Raw genomic sequence first — 16,504 nt, 5'->3', positions numbered from 1 at the left:
TGTCTGAATCATGAGTCTAAAACAGTTGTATCCACAGGAATATATATGGGGATATAGACAGAGGAAACGGGTTGATATGTCGCTGTACGTACGCGCATATGTTGTTGGCAAGTGAGAGAGAGAGTGGGGCAGAGAGATAGAGAAATGAGAAAAAGAAAAAGGGCAATTACCCTAAAAAGGCATAGCAGTAAACAGATTTAGTAGACATGGAAAAGAGGATTGAGAGAGGAGAGATAGGTTAGAGATTTGCATGCGTCTGAGGAAAAGAAAAAAACCCGAGGTTGATGATGTTATGAGTAAAGATATTGCATTCTTGGTTTTTAGATATTTTTATAATCGAGCACTCTACTGGAGTATAGCTAATAATTTTTATGTGCCCAACATGTCGCTCAGATTTAAAACCGACAGTATTGATGATAAATTTGAATTTTTGTATAGCAGACAAATGGATTGCCATTAAGCAATAAATAAATAGAGGTGTAAATGTGACTTGACTGTGCCACGTTTGGTTGGAGTTATTTCAGTCACCAGAATACCACATTTACCCATTTTCATTTTGTTAACTTCGGACAATCACGTGAAGATTAAGTGAGATTTTTTTGAGGATAGTGATTTGAAGAGGAGCAAATAAACCCACGGATGAACAATCAATTAGTTATGCTGAGATACAGTATTTGAAAGAAGACAAAGTTATAGAGGGTTAATCACACCAGAAATGAGTAGGGATCTCTGTTTGAATCCATACAAATTATGAGATAAAAGATCTTATTGCCATCAGTTGAATTGATGCACTAGAAAATGTGCACGTGCGTTGGCATACTGAGATGCAGAGAAGATTATGTTGGTGACGTGAAAGTTGAGAAATGTGCAATGTGCACTAGTCGTAGAGGCATGAAGAATTGAGTGGTCAAAGGTTTAACGAGACACAGGGTATGTCTGCGTGAGGTGCCAGAAAAAAAAGGCATGCGGAAACGTAATGGAAAAATGCGGCGAGGAAGCCAAAGAGAATTGTCCCAACTGTTATGCAAACCCCGCGGAGGGTGTGTGAAAAAGTGCGGAAGGCACTGTGCGTATAATACATGGAGTTTGACGATAGATTTAATGAGACACTGGCTGTGTCTGCGTGGGATGCCATGGAAAAAAGGCATGTGAGAATACGAATATCATGGATATGTGATCTCTCCGCCCGGTCCGCAGTGCATGACAGACACCGTGACCCATTGGTGAATGGTAAAACTCTGAGAATAATACAACATGAGACAGAATGGTCAATAAGTGAGATAGAAAGAAAGACGCTCATGCCGAGATAACCTGAAGAATGGTTGTGAAAAAGGGAAACCAATATAGGGATTGAGAGAAGTATACCAATCCTTAGAGAAATAGAAACTGGTGGTATCGATGCCGTTCTGATTTTGTAACGAATAGAAGCTCTCATGAGAATAAATTAAAGATGAAATAATGATTTGCCTGAGATTAGTTGTGAGACATTTAGACTGTCAAATAAAGGGATGGTTGGTTGGAGAATTTTATTAAGATTAAAGGAAAAAAAAAAACTGAGATTGGGGGAAGCAAGATTCCTGTCAGCCTAAGAGCAATGAACCAGGTAGCCCAGAAGTAGTTAACTGGGTAGCAATCTGATGGTGGACTGGGTTGCAACTGTTGGTGCTGTCGTGTGCATGTCAAGCCCTTGTGCACAGTGGTATTGACAGGCTGTGCCACAGACCACTCTCTCAGATGTGCTAGGAAATAGAAACCAATGGGGATAAACAGGAGAGAAACTAAAGCATGTGTACCATGGAATTTGAACCTTAAATCTTGAAGGATAGAACAAATAAAAACTGATAGAACCGTGATTTGATTGAAGAAAAAAAATAAAGGGAACTGTTTCATCTATTTTAATATTTGTATTGAAATGTACTAATTTTTTTTGAAAAAAGAAATTTTTTTTAGATGAAGACTGATAACGTGTGTAATTGTTGTGTAGCATTCTCACCTGTTATGATGTTAAGGCATTTAAACTGTTGAATAGAAAATCATTTGGCCTGAGAGTTTTCATAGGGTGTGAAATAGTGAATTATTTGAAAGGAATTTTGTGGCGTTTAAACTGCCGAAGAGCAAGCCATTTGGTCTGAGATTTTTCATAGGGTGTGAAATAGTAAATTATTTTAAAGGAATTCTAAGGTGTTTAAACTGCCGAAGAGCAAGCCATTTGGTCTGAGATTTTTCATAGGGTGTGAAATAGTAAATTATTTTAAAGGAATTTTAAGGTGTTTAAACTGCCGAAGAGCAAGCCATTTAGTCTGAGATTTTTCATAGGGTGTGAAATAGTAAATTATTTTAAAGGAATTTTAAGGTGTTTAAACTGCCGAAGAGCAAACCATTTGGTCTGAGATTTTTCATAGGGTGTGAAATAGTAAATTATTTTAAAGGAATGATAAGGTGCTTAAACTGCCGAAGAGCAAGCCATTTGGTCTGAGATTTTTCATAGGGTGTGAAATAGTAAATTATTTTAAAGGAATTCTAAGGTGTTTAAACTGCCGAAGAGCAAACCATTTGGTCTGAGAGTTTTCATAGGGTGTGAAATAGTAAACAGAAAAATGGTCGGATCCTTCTATCGATCCAGTAGATGTCTCACTGCTGATGCAATTCTCTATATAAGAGCCAGATACGCCCAAGGATGAAATACTGTTGCCACATCTGGGCAGGAGCTGCTAGAAAAGACTTGTCCTGCCTTGATAGGGTTCAAAATAGACTTCGTGGCCTGATGGGATATGTCCTTTTCTCTTCGCTGCAACCTCTATCTCACAGAAGAGATGTTGCGAGTTTGTCTCTGCTTTATCGTTATTTTCATGGAAAGTGTTCAACTGAGCTTCAATCTATGGTCCCCCCTCGCCAAACTTTCACAAGAAACACTAGACTAGCTGAAAACATTATCAATAATTTTCCCCACTCTTTATCTGTGCCTAAACCTAAACATAGATTCCATCATCAAAGCTTCTTTCTTAGAACTGCACGCCTGTAGAATTGTCTTCCGTTTTCCTGCTTTCCAGCTGTCTATAATATGGTTGTCTTCAAATCCAACGTGAACAAGTTTCTGATGAGCTGTTCCACTTAAGTTAACAAATTTACCGAACTTCCATTACTATCGATTACTATATTGTCCTTTTGACTACTCTACACTCTTTAACCCTTATCCTTGAGTGGCCTATAGGCCTTGATAAGTGGTGACGCCTATGTAAAAAAAAAAAAAAAAAAAAAAAAAAATGTGTAGATGAATTTAGAATCCCTGACTCATAAACTGTTGAGGTTGCAATTGACCTTTTTATTTGGGGTTTGTACTGGGTATTTTGTTTCTTTGTTTTTCTAACAGGGCTGAGTGGAAATGCTGCAATGGCTGCATTTCCCCCATAAGGATGGAAGGGATATGACACTATTGGTGTCATGAATGCATGCAGCGAGGTGCAAGTTGCGGTGAGGGGGGGGGACCGGACGGGATAGAGGAAGAGAGGGCAAAAGAGGAGGTGTTGATGTCTGATTGGGACAAAACAGAAATGTCTATGGGATTTTGTCAGAAAGAGAAAAAACAAATAATAATTGTTTTTATTTCATTGTCGTTATATATCTGTTAACATGAAAGGCTGTTTTTAAAACATTCTGTTGGGAGGTATGAAGAAATCCAGAGATCCTTAGCTGATTAAGGCTGACAACTTAGAATGGGGGTCAAGGGTAAAGGTCGCCGCCAAGCATTGTTCAACCTAGAATGACTAATCACTCCTAATTTGATAATAAGTAAACACCTCAGTGCAAATGAGGGTTAAAATTTGGTAGAAATAAGCTCTAAGAGGAAGAAGAAAGCGTGGGGAAAAGGGGTTGGATTTAGAAAAAGGAATTCTGAAAAGAGTAGAGTCGTAGCCAGCAAGCTGAGTGGCTGGGCTGGTCAAGCGCTCCCGATTTGAGAACCCACAGGGCCTGATGTTATGATGTTAACTAGCCTGTGTTAATGGGAAATCTGGTCTTACATCGTTTCAGTGCTATAGTCAGTCAACTAAATTTAGACAGTAGCTGTTATGAAGTAATGAAATTAATAGTTTGTTATTGTTATAAACCAGAGTTCTGTTTGTTTGTGGTGAGGACTTTTCATTTTGCAGTAAGCCTCAAGGACCAGCGGAGTGATTGATGTATCCGGAGACTACCTACACAGGGTAGGAGACGATTCGATCGAGAGGCAAAGCCCTCCACCATGGAAACATAGTGGGTGAAGACAATCAACAGGCCAACTTATGACGGGACAATGTACGATTGAAAGAACACCTGTCATATTGGGTGGAATTTGACTATGTTAAGGACACCCGGTGTGGTTGGTGCGAGTAAATCGTCCTCATTATATATATATATATATATTTTTATCCTTACCGCTTTTTATCATTATTGGTATGTTATTAATTTCTATCATTATCATTATTGCTACTATTATGATTATTTCTATTACTAATTATGTTTTTTTACTAGTAGTATCTTTATAACTATTATTGTCATCGCCATTTTTATTACTTCTTTTTTAATCATTATTATTATTACTAAATTTATTACTATCATTACTAAGATTATGATTATTAGTGTTTTTACTGTTATTATTATTATTAATATTATTATTATTACACATGATCACTGACATTTCATTATTATGTTTATCGCTATTATTAGGGATAAACTTATTAATATTATAATAATAATTATTATTATTGTTATTAATAATGATTATCATTGATATTATTATTACTATTATTAGCATTACATTACATTTATTATTATTATTTATTTATTATCATCATCACCATTAACATCATGACTTTTCGACAGCCTTGTAATTACCACGCTTAAAACTTTTTAATCCTGACTCCTCACTCTTTTAACATTGACATCGAATTGCAATACTTTGGAGAAAGAATTGTTTCGGTCTGTCTAGACAATATCCGGTTAAAGTAATACAAACTTTCACATGCTGACCTTTTTTTTTTTAAGCCTGATCTTAATTTTTTTTTAAATTAGTCTGAAATCACCTTTTCTAATTAATCCAGCGATGAAAGATGACATGCTGGTTTTCTACCCTTTTTATTTCTCGATCCCACTTGACTGGAGATCCACTTTTTTTGGACTACTGCACTATCCGAAAAAACAATTTCCATTACTTCAGCTGCTTTGAAAACTTTCCAACCGGACTATTAACATTACACTGGATTTAATTTTGGACTTCACTCTCTCTAAAGAATTATTTTCGCCTTTTGGATTACTTTAAGAGAATCTTCATGCAAACTTAAATATTATGCATGGTTTGTTTTTATTTTTTTACATATCCAACATTTTTTTCACTTATTTTTCTTGGCAATTTATGACTATAATAAATTGTGGTTTCACTTAATGCCATAACCAGCAAATTCTAGCATTGCTACAAATATAAATTGCTAATTTCTTTCTGCCCTCTGATGAGAAGAATAGTAAGAATAGCATTTTTGGAAACTCCACGGAATAAGGACTTTGTAAATTGTTTTTTTGAGTATTCAGTCGAACAATAAATTTTGATTGTAAATTTCAACTTACAGTTTTAATTTTTTTCTCTTATATATATATATATATATATGTGTGTGTGTGTGTGTGTGTATGTATGTACATCAAATATGTATGAGTGTATATATATATGTGTGTGTGTGTGTATATATGTGCATGTGAAGAGGATGGTAATATATGAGTAGATGTGTAAATAAGTATATGTGAATGTATGTGTGTGTGTGTGTGTGTGTGCATATGCATGCACACTAGTAGATGTATGCATGCATGCTAGTGTGTGTACATGTATATGTATATATATAGATATGTGTGTTTGTATGGATTGAGATATGTAGTTCTGAGTCCATTAAAGTTTTAGTATACACATGTCTGCCAACCGGATATCACAACATAAAAATGACACATGCTAGATATAGCAGTAAACTTTGCTCACCTGGATAAATTATTCTTTCATCTTAATAATAATTATTATCTTTTTTCTCCATAGACATAGTTGGTATTGTACCTTCTTGATTACCTTTGGTAACATAATAGAGAATTATCAAACAGAACATTAGAGAAATGTTATATAAATATTTCTTTTATCTCAGAATTTAATTAGATATATCAATAACATGTTTACATTTAATAATGATCAAAATGTAATTATATGATCTATAATAACAATATTTGTTATGGCACTGAGATCCAAGTTATTCCAGTGAGCCAGACATCCTGTGGTGTGTGGAAATGCGGTTGAAGGTAGGTAGCGATGTATGTAATTCTAGACAGAGACAAGTGTGACCAACACTTTCAAGTTAAATGTGAAAGTTTTCATTCTACATTTAAACTACTGCTGGTCTACCCATATCTGATGATCCTCACCAGCTGGTTGAGGTGAAATAAATTTATAACAATTGAGTTTATTCATTCTAACTTTATGTGTTTTTACAGAATTTGAACCAAACAAAACCTATTTTTACAAAACTTGGATTTGAAGTGTGTTTCACCAATAAGTGTTTGTTTATGAATGAAAAAAAAAAAACACTTTTGTTCAAATTGCATTATTATTCCTTTATTCCATATTAATAATAATAATAAATAAATTCAAAAGATGAATTTAAGTTTTGAATGTCGATGAGTGAATATGATTTATGTGAAGAATTAAAATATTTGTTAAGATATTTGAAAGATTTTTCATTTTGTAATGGATGAGGTTTTTGGAATGGAGGAATATGTTTAGTGTTTGGTTGGATTGGTATTTGAATCATCTGTAACGTAACAATAAATTCTGAATGAGTAGTTTGTATTTCATGAGGAAAATTTCAGCCTAACCCTAACCCCAGCAGATGGGAGAAACAAAAACAGTTTTTGGTCAACACCAGTTGACATTTGTACATGCATATGGCATCTGTACACAAACATTAAAAAAAAAAAAAACGAGTTGCTTGGTTTTTGCCAACAAGATTTATTTATTTTTAATATAGGGTGTGGAAATTGATCCAGAAACTGTATTTAGTTAAAGATAATAGCAATGAAACCAACAAAAAGAGAATTCCTGGTGTTTGATGGGAGAGTGGTTAATTTTTTTTAGCATAGAAGAGTTACACCTACTTCATCTAAATATTACTATTTTGTGAGAGTTACATTGAAATAAATGAATATAAGGTAGCAATTCTATATGATATCAACAATCATGATACAAATTTAATCTTACCTCTCAAAGTTGAGCCGTTTTTATGTTATGACCTTTTGAGCTTTGTCAAAACCATAGACTTTTGATGGTATTCACCCTGCTTAGGTTAAGCTGGTTTCTTCCCTAACCTACACCACAATCCATGGCAGCCTATAAACACCACTGTCTAGCAAAGTCATAATTTCACCATCAATGGCTGACCACCTGTGGAACTAAAAGCTCAGCTAAGTCCTTCTTGATTGTTGTTGTTGTCCTCAGCTGTCCTCTGATACACTTGCACCAACCAGGCAGAGAGGTAAGATGGAATAAGTATTGAATTAATTCTCCTTCAGGGTGATGAATTACATGCTAGAACCATTCAACAGTAAAGGAATGCATCAAGACAGACAACAGTGATTTCAGGTTAAGATATTAGAGAATGATTAGCATATGCTGCCTCAAAAAAATGAGGCAGCTATTATCTACCAAACGGTTAGCTTTTTGGCCATGTATCACAACCACAGAGGTGGATCAATCTGATAACAGATTCTTGGACATACCTCTTGATTGATTCTGCGATCTCTCAATATCCCCACAATATCAATTTCTGAAAATAAAAGTTCTTTTAGCATGTGTATTGATTGTTTTGGTAACATGTGCAAAAATAATTGTTTTCTGCATTCCTGAAGATTCATGATCTCTATAAGATACATGATCTCTATAAGATACATGATCTCTATAAGATTCATGATCTCTATAAGATACATGATCTCTATAAGATTCATGATCTCTATAAGATACATGATCTCTATAAGATTCATGATCTCTATAAGATTCATGATCTCTATAAGATTCAAACTTAGCAAAACAAACTCGATTAATGTTTTCATCAGAAATAATAAAAGATTTGTTGAGTTTATGACCACAGTACTTATGCAAATGTTATTCCACATTTAGAGATTTCTTAGCATTTTGTGAGATATCAAAATTTTGTCAGTGACAGATGGTCAATTCATTTGTTTTTCAATTGAGGACATTTAAAAAAAAACACTTAGACCAAAAGTTTAACACACAATCTTATCTTATATATATAATAATATAATAATATATATATATATATATATATATATATATATATATATATATATATATATATATAGCTTAATGCGTAAGAGGAAAAGAGAGAGTTCAAATCGACAAGAGACTTATCTGGATAATGCCAAGCTCAACAATTATTATTGGAGCTTATACAATAGGACAACAATAGTATGAAATGAAGTCACAAAACTATATATTGGTAGATATAGAATGGATCATTTATTGAATAATGGAATACAACCAAAATTTGGGGAATAGAAGGGACAGGGCATCTTTTCTACTCTTCTGATGAGAAGCATTAGGCTTCGAAATGCTCTCGCATAAAGAGTCCATTCTATCCTCCAAATTTTGCTTGTATTCCATTATTCAATAAATGATCCATTCTATATCTACCAATATATAGTTTTGTGACTTCATTTCATACTATTGTTGTCCTATTATATATATATATATATATATATATATATATATATATATATATATATAATTAGTTTTATTTTCTGTTTTCATTTTTTTTTAATGAAGATTAAAGTTTATGGTAAAAATTTGCCTTATTTGATCTCTAAATGAAAAAATATATGGGACATTTTATCCAATTATTTTAAATTGGTATATAAATAAGCTTTTGAGATGCAAAAACAAAGGAGATATAAAAAATTTTCAGTATCATCAAACAGTAACCGTACTCAACTGAAAGTTGTATCATAAACATAAATGTAGCAAATTTGAAAAAGTGTTGGTCAATATTTTTTATTTAAAAATGCGTTTGAAATTATCTAATTCTTAATTTGTAAGCTATTATTTCTTCTCAAACCTTTTACAAACTAAAATAAATCCATATGTATCAATAAAAAATGATACTAGGAAATCTTTTAAATTTATAATTCATAAAAATAATATAAGTAATTGTTAATTTAAATAAATATTGAATATAACATTGAAAAGTGGGAAAGATTTTATTATTGAGTTATAAAAAGCATTAAAATGGAATTGAATAGATATAAAATACCTGGAACATATTTAATACCAAACCACCACATGAATGGTAAAGCTCCATGATGGAAAACATGAAGGAATGTTACATTGTTAAACTTCTTTCTCAATATGAAAAATGCCTGAAAAAATAATTAAAAATTAGTTTAGTATTAAGACTGTGAATTCAAAGAAATCAATCAAGTTTTGTTTTTTAGTTATATAAACAAAATGCATAAAAAATTGTTCAAGTTTTAATTTTATTGAATGTTAATCTGTAAAAGATAGATATTAGTCATTACCATATGTAAAAAAATTTTCAGTTGGTTCTTAATCTTATATATAAGACTCACTATGTCTGTCTGTCTTCATTTTTTCCAACTGCATCTCATCTGAGGCATGATGGCGCAGAGAATGTGATTGCATTTTTGTGGTTTGTTTATGATTGCATTTTTGTGGATTGTTTATGAGTCTTTAGCCAGTAAAAATAGGTACTAAGGGGTCAAAACTGGGGGAAAAATTGAAACTTGACTTTAAGTTCCTTTGTATGCATGTGCAAATTTATATTAACATTAGTTCATTTTTTAGCTATCTTATATCCAACTGACGATAGCTCAAATGGTAACAACTAAGGCTGGAGCATTATAATGTTTTGGTTTTAATTCTAGTTGATAGCACTGAAATCATTTTTTTTTTTTTTTACTTTTGAAATCACTAGTATATATTGGATACAATATAATAAGCAATACAAAATTAGCTATATAATAATAAATACTAAATCTGCATAAATATCATATTTAAGCGTATTTTACAACCAGGCAATGCAGGACATCTTACTAGTTTGTAATAAGTATTAAAAATGTTTACTTGCCTTTATAATACAGAACATGTTTTATAGCACAGAAACCGTTTAGGGGTATATTGAATGCTAGGAAATACCTATTGTATACAATTAGGAGAACACAAATTATGAGTCTAAATGCATGGGGACATTTTTTTTTTTTTTTTTACATGGAGTTCACCACTTATCAAGGCCCAATGGCCACTCGGGGATAAGGGTTATTGTGTGTACAGTAATCAAAGGGATAGTGTAGCAATAGTATTGGAGAATTGGTAAGGTGTCATTACTTAGGGGGGGGGCGGTTCATCATTGTTGCTTCATACTAGACATCCAATCTAATTTGAACTTGGAACAGAAAACTATAAAAAACAGATGAATTAGTCAAATTCTCCAGGTGTGCTGAATTCATTGTAGAAGTTTTCAATCATTCATTATGACGTTTTATTAAATAATCAATAAACATTTGCTTCAGGGTTGCGGAGTCGGAAGGAGTCAGAATCGGATTTCTAAGAGTATAAGGAGTCAGAGTTGGAGTAAGAATTTTTTATCTGACTCCGACTCCTTAAGTTCAATGAATTTATTTTTTTACATGGTTTTCCTGCTTGGTTTTACCAGTTTGTTTTAAAATTACATTTTGTAACCAAACAAGGCACATTGCCACTTTGATGTAGAGGGCTACTATCAGGAACCTTAGTTTCAGGACTAATATGTATGGAGTTTAGCAGCAAGATGTCTGTTTACATTACACTTGAACTTCTGCATGTCAGTACAGTTGGGGAAGCAGGAACCCGGAAGAGAATTCCAAAGTTTAGCAGTTCTGAGGAAGAAGCTATTAAAGTAAAAGACTTTCTTACATCTAGGGATCTCTACTGTGTAGGGGTGGGACTTTGTTGCTTGTTGGGTTTGTTGGGGGTATTTTCATTGAGGGGGTACAAGAGCTTGTAGTTCGTCAGAGCATCTACCATTAAAATACTTGTAGAACAAGCAGAGGGATGCAACATTTCGTCGATGGGACAGGGGCTGAAGCTTAGATAACAGTTCAGGACCTATCAGGTTGGGGACTCTCTTTTGAACACTGTCCAGGAACGAGAGACTAGTAGCAGATGCACCAGTCCAAATGTGACAGCAGTACTCGATACATGGGCGAATGATGGCTTTGTAGAGGTACAGGATACTTTCAGGCATAAGTAACTTTCTAGCAAGGTAAAGAGAGCTTATCTTCTTTGCAGCGGCCTTGGCAATGATCTCAATGTATTTAGTTCAACTCATGTTCCCTGTGAACGTTAAGCTGAGGAGTTTGAACGATGTACTTTCAGGTAATGTATCTTTAGCAATAGCTATTGGTGGTTGGTAAGGTTTCATGTAATTATTAAAGGAAACGAGCTTTGTCTTGGCAGCTTTGAACGTTACCATCCATTTCTGGCCCCATTCCACTACAGACTGAAGGTCTTCCTCTAGGGTTTCCGCAATTGCCTTAGATATGTACTCATTAGTTTTCCCCACGTGCCTGCTATAGAGCGTGGTGTCATCGGCAAATATACTCATGTCAGAGACAATTTTATCAGGTAAGGATCGATCCCGGAGGTATACCTGCATTTATATCATATTGTTTGGATATACACCCCTCAAGGACAACCTAGATTCTTCTCTCATTTAAGAAGGATTTAATTATGTTAAGCATTCCTCCATTAATACCATAGATTTTATTTTTATGAGAAGACCATTGTGTCATATCCTGCCAAAAGCCTGTTCTACTACAGATATTCAGATCATCTGGTGTGGTTTCTGTCCACAGAGGAAAATCAGGGAGGGAATGGTTTGCTGGGTTCAAGATAGAGTTTGAGGGGAAATAACGGGAAAACATGTTAGCTTTCTTAGTTGCTGTGCAAACAACCTTATGATTGTTGGATAGTGAGGGAATTATTGATTGCCCATTATTTACTACACTATTGTAGATTTTCCAGAAATCATGAGTTCCTAATTTCTGCGTTTCAATGTGTTTCCTGGTGGTTTCAGTATATTCACTCTTAGCTGTTGCTACTTCTTTCTTACAATTACTTCTAGCTTCTATATACTTTGTCTGTTTGTACAGGACTTATGCCGGATAAATCTATGGTATGCATGTTGCCTCTAAGCAATGGCAACTGCGCAAGTAGAAGTAAACCATTGGGGAGAATGAGGTTTGCTATAGAACTTCCGTGTAGAAACATATGCTTCAATTGCTGCTTTGAACAATTCAGTAGTCTCATTTGCGCACTATTCTGCAGGAAGAGAAAAGATATTTCCTCATGTGATCGCTAATGGCATCCCAGTCAGCCTTATTTTAGTATGTCGTCATTTTGAGCAATGGCTCTTCAACTTGGGGTCGAAAGTTTAGAGTGATTCAATCATTATCACAGCATGATCAGCATTCCCAAGTGGGCAATCAGCATTTGTTACACAATCCTCAGGATGTCTTGTCAGAAATAGATCCACAAGTGAGGCTTGCTGGTCCTGGCGATCTGGGAGAAGGATCGGTAATGTTACTGTCTGTGTCAAGGAATGGGATATAGCAAAGTTATGGATGATGCTACTAGCTGTGTTAGTGTAGTTAGAGAAGCCAAGCAAATTTCTGTGGTGGCCATTAGAGTCACTAAATACATGTATTTGGGTGCTAGTGTCAAGGGAGAGTGCTACATCTATGCTGTCAGAGACATGATTGATTATAGTACAATCCTGGCTGGATGGAGAGCAATAAAAAAAAAATACAGGTAGTTAACGCTATGTTGGAAATTTAGTTTAAAGCACACGAAAGCCTGGTCACCTGATTCTAGTTTAAGTTCCCTAGACATGGGGAGGGTGTTACAAAGACTCCAAGTCCATTCCTGTTAAAGTCCTTACGACAAAGTGGAAGATAACCAGACATGTTAAAGATGTTAGAGGGGATGGAGGAGTGCAAGTTAGTTTTACTTAGTGCTAAGATATCCGGGGAGTTTGCTAGGAGAAATGGTTCTACATCATCTAAGTTAATTCTAAGTCCTTGGTTATGTGTAAATGCAAGCCTCAAGGGAGAAGGCATGGGTGTGGTTGAACATTTTTTTGGATTAAGCTGTCATTTCATTCTATTTGGTAGTTTCAGATTTAGATTGAGGTGCAAAGCAAAACAGATGTGCATAGCCACCATCATGCAACACGAGTAGACCATCAGGAATGTTGCCTCGGGAATGTCCACCAAAAATGAGTGCAGGGTGCCTTTCCATGCGTGACATGGCACTACAATTATCCCAATATTACACAACTGATGATAGAACAGCCACTCTAAGCAGTATCACAGAGTTAGGGCTCCTGTACTGCCAGTTGGAAACAACAACCAATAACTGTCAAACCGGTACCCTCAAACCTGTCCAACAGGAGTGGCCCAGTCCAATCATGTTAGCATATAATAAGCACCTCCAAGATGCCCAGGTATAGTGGAAGGGAATAAGGCAACTATAGGGGACCGCAACAAACAAGGCTAAACACTTGTCGTCTCTAATGAGTCCTTGTGGCCACACCTCTGCTCCTGGCTAATATGCAAAGAAGGAGTATGGAGTATAGATAGGCAGAGTCTATCTACTCCTTAAGCAGTTTAGATTTGCAAACCGGTGATTTGATGAAGTCACTAAGGAGGTTGTCATCCAGGAATGAGGAGGCCTCCCTCCCCTGTTTCGTGCCAAGATGTATGAGATCAGTGGCACAGGTTTACAAATCAGAGTTTTCCTTATCCTAAATGGATGACCTAACCAGATCTACCGATCCATAAGCACTGAGAGGGTTTTCCCTGCACATGGTTTTAAAGCCAGGTATTTTTATGCCCTTGCATGGATAGTTAGGATTGATAGAGTTAGTATCAAAAAATTAGTATCTGTTTTGAAGTTACACTCCTCAGAATAGGATTAAGATTGGTTACGTTTTTAAAGGAGGTATGTATGAGTGTGGGGTGTAGATTAAAGGTGAATATCTACTAGGGTTAAGAAAAGATCAAATATGGTTTGTGGATTAGTGACTAATTGGAAAATTATAGTATAAGAGTTAGGGTGCATTTCGACATGTGCTTTAGGTGTTAGTTTTCAAGTAAAGATAATCACCAGTACATTATCCCATCTAATGAAACAAAGATATAGTTGCTAGTTGATATAGATCACTTATAATCTGGGTACAAACTATGGCTATTATTTATCTATTTTTTAGATATTCTATAGAGTATAAATATAGGTTAAACTAATGCATCCTTTAGCAATAGAAATCGATAGAGGTTTAGTATTTATCGATTTTGAAAAGGTCAGCCTACTAAAGAAGTTTAGGACCGGAAGCTAAAGCCTCCTCCCAAAGTACGTGCAAAGTATTTGATTTTATATCAGCTTGGGGAGAAGAGCAATTGTTTTTTTTGTCCAGTTGAAACAGGAGAGATGATATAACCTACAAGAATACAGCATTAGTATACAATATAGATATACAGGGATTTGGAGAGGATTTAAGAGTATAAGGATGTTTAATGTTTATCATGCAAAACAGACAGGAAGGCGTCTTGGAGGCAAAGTATTATCCATTTAAAGCAGACATTTAGAAATAACATTTGTGCCAGTTATTTTAGTAACATACATCAGTAACAATATACATGTGGCTAGTATAGGCCTTATATTTAAACATTACACTTAGTCACAGAATGAGAAATTATAATTTCCAAAAAGAGGGAAGCAGTATAAGTAAATAAGAGCAGGAAAACAGGTTTGGTGAATAAGCAATAACTTAATTGCTTCATAAGCAGTGGTTTGCACAATTTTGCAGTTTTTGTATGGTTTTGCTTCTATATTTGGAGATATCTCATATTTTGTACTGTAATGCTTCCACTTCAAGATATTTCGGTCTGTTGGATATCTGCAAATCCTTTCTGGACAGCTGTTTTCGTTTTGGTTGTGACATCACACAAGATCAATGAAAATTCTGTCTTTGAGTGGGATCACTGTAGATTACATTAGATAACAATCAGATTGTAATCTGAAAGTTATCCAGTTACTAAATCAAATGGAATTTGGCAATTGGATTAGTCCGGGATCGATCGGAAATTGCAATCTTATCTCCTCCACCCCAAAAAATAATGGGCATAAATCAATCAGAAGCAATCCATGGCACTATAGCCCTTTATAGCTTTTTCCTTTTTTTTTATATAGGAGTCACCACTTATCAAGGCCCAAAGGTCACTCGAGGATAATGGTTAATGAGTGTACACAAGTCATTGGCTTTTATCCTAGTAATCGTTAGTAGTGGAAATTTGGTGAATTGGCTTACTTAAGGGGATGGCTCATCAAGAATTTGTTTATGTTGGACTTGAATATGATCAAATTGTAGTCAGCTGAAAAGCAAGGAAATGGAAGAGAGTTCCACAGGCATGCAGTTCTAAGAAAGAAACATTGTTCATGGAATCTACGTTTAGGATTTGGCACAGAAAAAGAGTGGGGGAAATTATTGATAGTGGTTTCAGCTAGACAAGTGTTTTTCATGAAAGTCTGGTGGGGAGGGACCATAGATTGGAGCTCAGACAGGCACCTGCCATATAAATAGTTATAGAGTAAAGACAGGATCGCAACATCTCTTCTGTGGGAAAAAGGTTGCAGGGAAGAGAAAAGGGCACCCCCACCAGGTTACGAAGTCTATTTTTAACTTTGTCAAAGCATGATAAGAGTTTTCCAGCAGCTCCTGCCGAGATGTGGCAACAGTACTCCATCTGTGGATTACATCAGTAGTGAGATATCTACTGGAGCGCTAGAAGGATCACACCATTTTTCCAGCCCAGAAGCTTGTCAAAACATGAAGCCTCCCCAAGACGTGAGCCATTCATTTCAATTGATGCCAGATAGGAGATCAGAGCGTTGATGATATAAAGATAGAAGCTTGGTTTTAGATGCATTAAAATTAACCAGCCACTTCTTTCCCCATTGCACCACATGCTCCAGATCAGAGGAGAGAGAATTAGAGAGAACTTGGTCATTTATGGCTTTTGATGTGTTGACATAGATGGTAATGTCATCATCATAAATGTTTTCCAATGATCTTAGGATGTGATTTGAAAGATCATTGATGCAAATCAGTAAGAGATTTGGGCCCAAGATGAGGAACTCCAGTATTAATACTGTGAGCTTCTGATTTCTGACCATCAACCACTACTCTTATGAACCTATCAGAGAAAAATGATTGAGAAGACATTTCCAGCTTTACCATAGCTGGAGATCTTGTGAAGTAGACCTTTATGCCATACTCTATCAAAGGTCTTTGATATGTCAAGAGCAATTGCCCTAGAAAGAAAGCCTCCATTGAGAGATTCGCTATGAGATATAATTGTTACCACATCTGCTAGA

The 16,504-nt window shown here is 35.1% G+C and overlaps 1 protein-coding gene across 5 annotated transcripts in view; it reads right to left on the bottom strand.

The window, feature by feature from the left end:
- Positions 1-16,504, bottom strand: part of LOC145256502 (very long chain fatty acid elongase AAEL008004-like) — a 462,810-nt gene that overhangs the window by 187,921 nt on the left and 258,385 nt on the right. For all 5 annotated transcript variants that reach the window (XM_080115480.1, XM_080115499.1, XM_080115471.1 and 2 more), the window contains one exon: positions 9,327-9,432. In XM_080115480.1, coding sequence (XP_079971606.1) covers positions 9,327-9,432 — 106 coding nt within the window. The remainder of the gene's footprint in view (positions 1-9,326; positions 9,433-16,504) is intronic.

This window comes from Euprymna scolopes, chromosome 3 (assembly GCF_053919585.1).
Source record: "Euprymna scolopes isolate OS-2025 chromosome 3, ASM5391958v1, whole genome shotgun sequence".
Taxonomy (NCBI): Eukaryota; Metazoa; Mollusca; class Cephalopoda; order Sepiida; family Sepiolidae; genus Euprymna; species Euprymna scolopes.
This window is presented reverse-complemented; position numbering and strand designations above follow the sequence as displayed.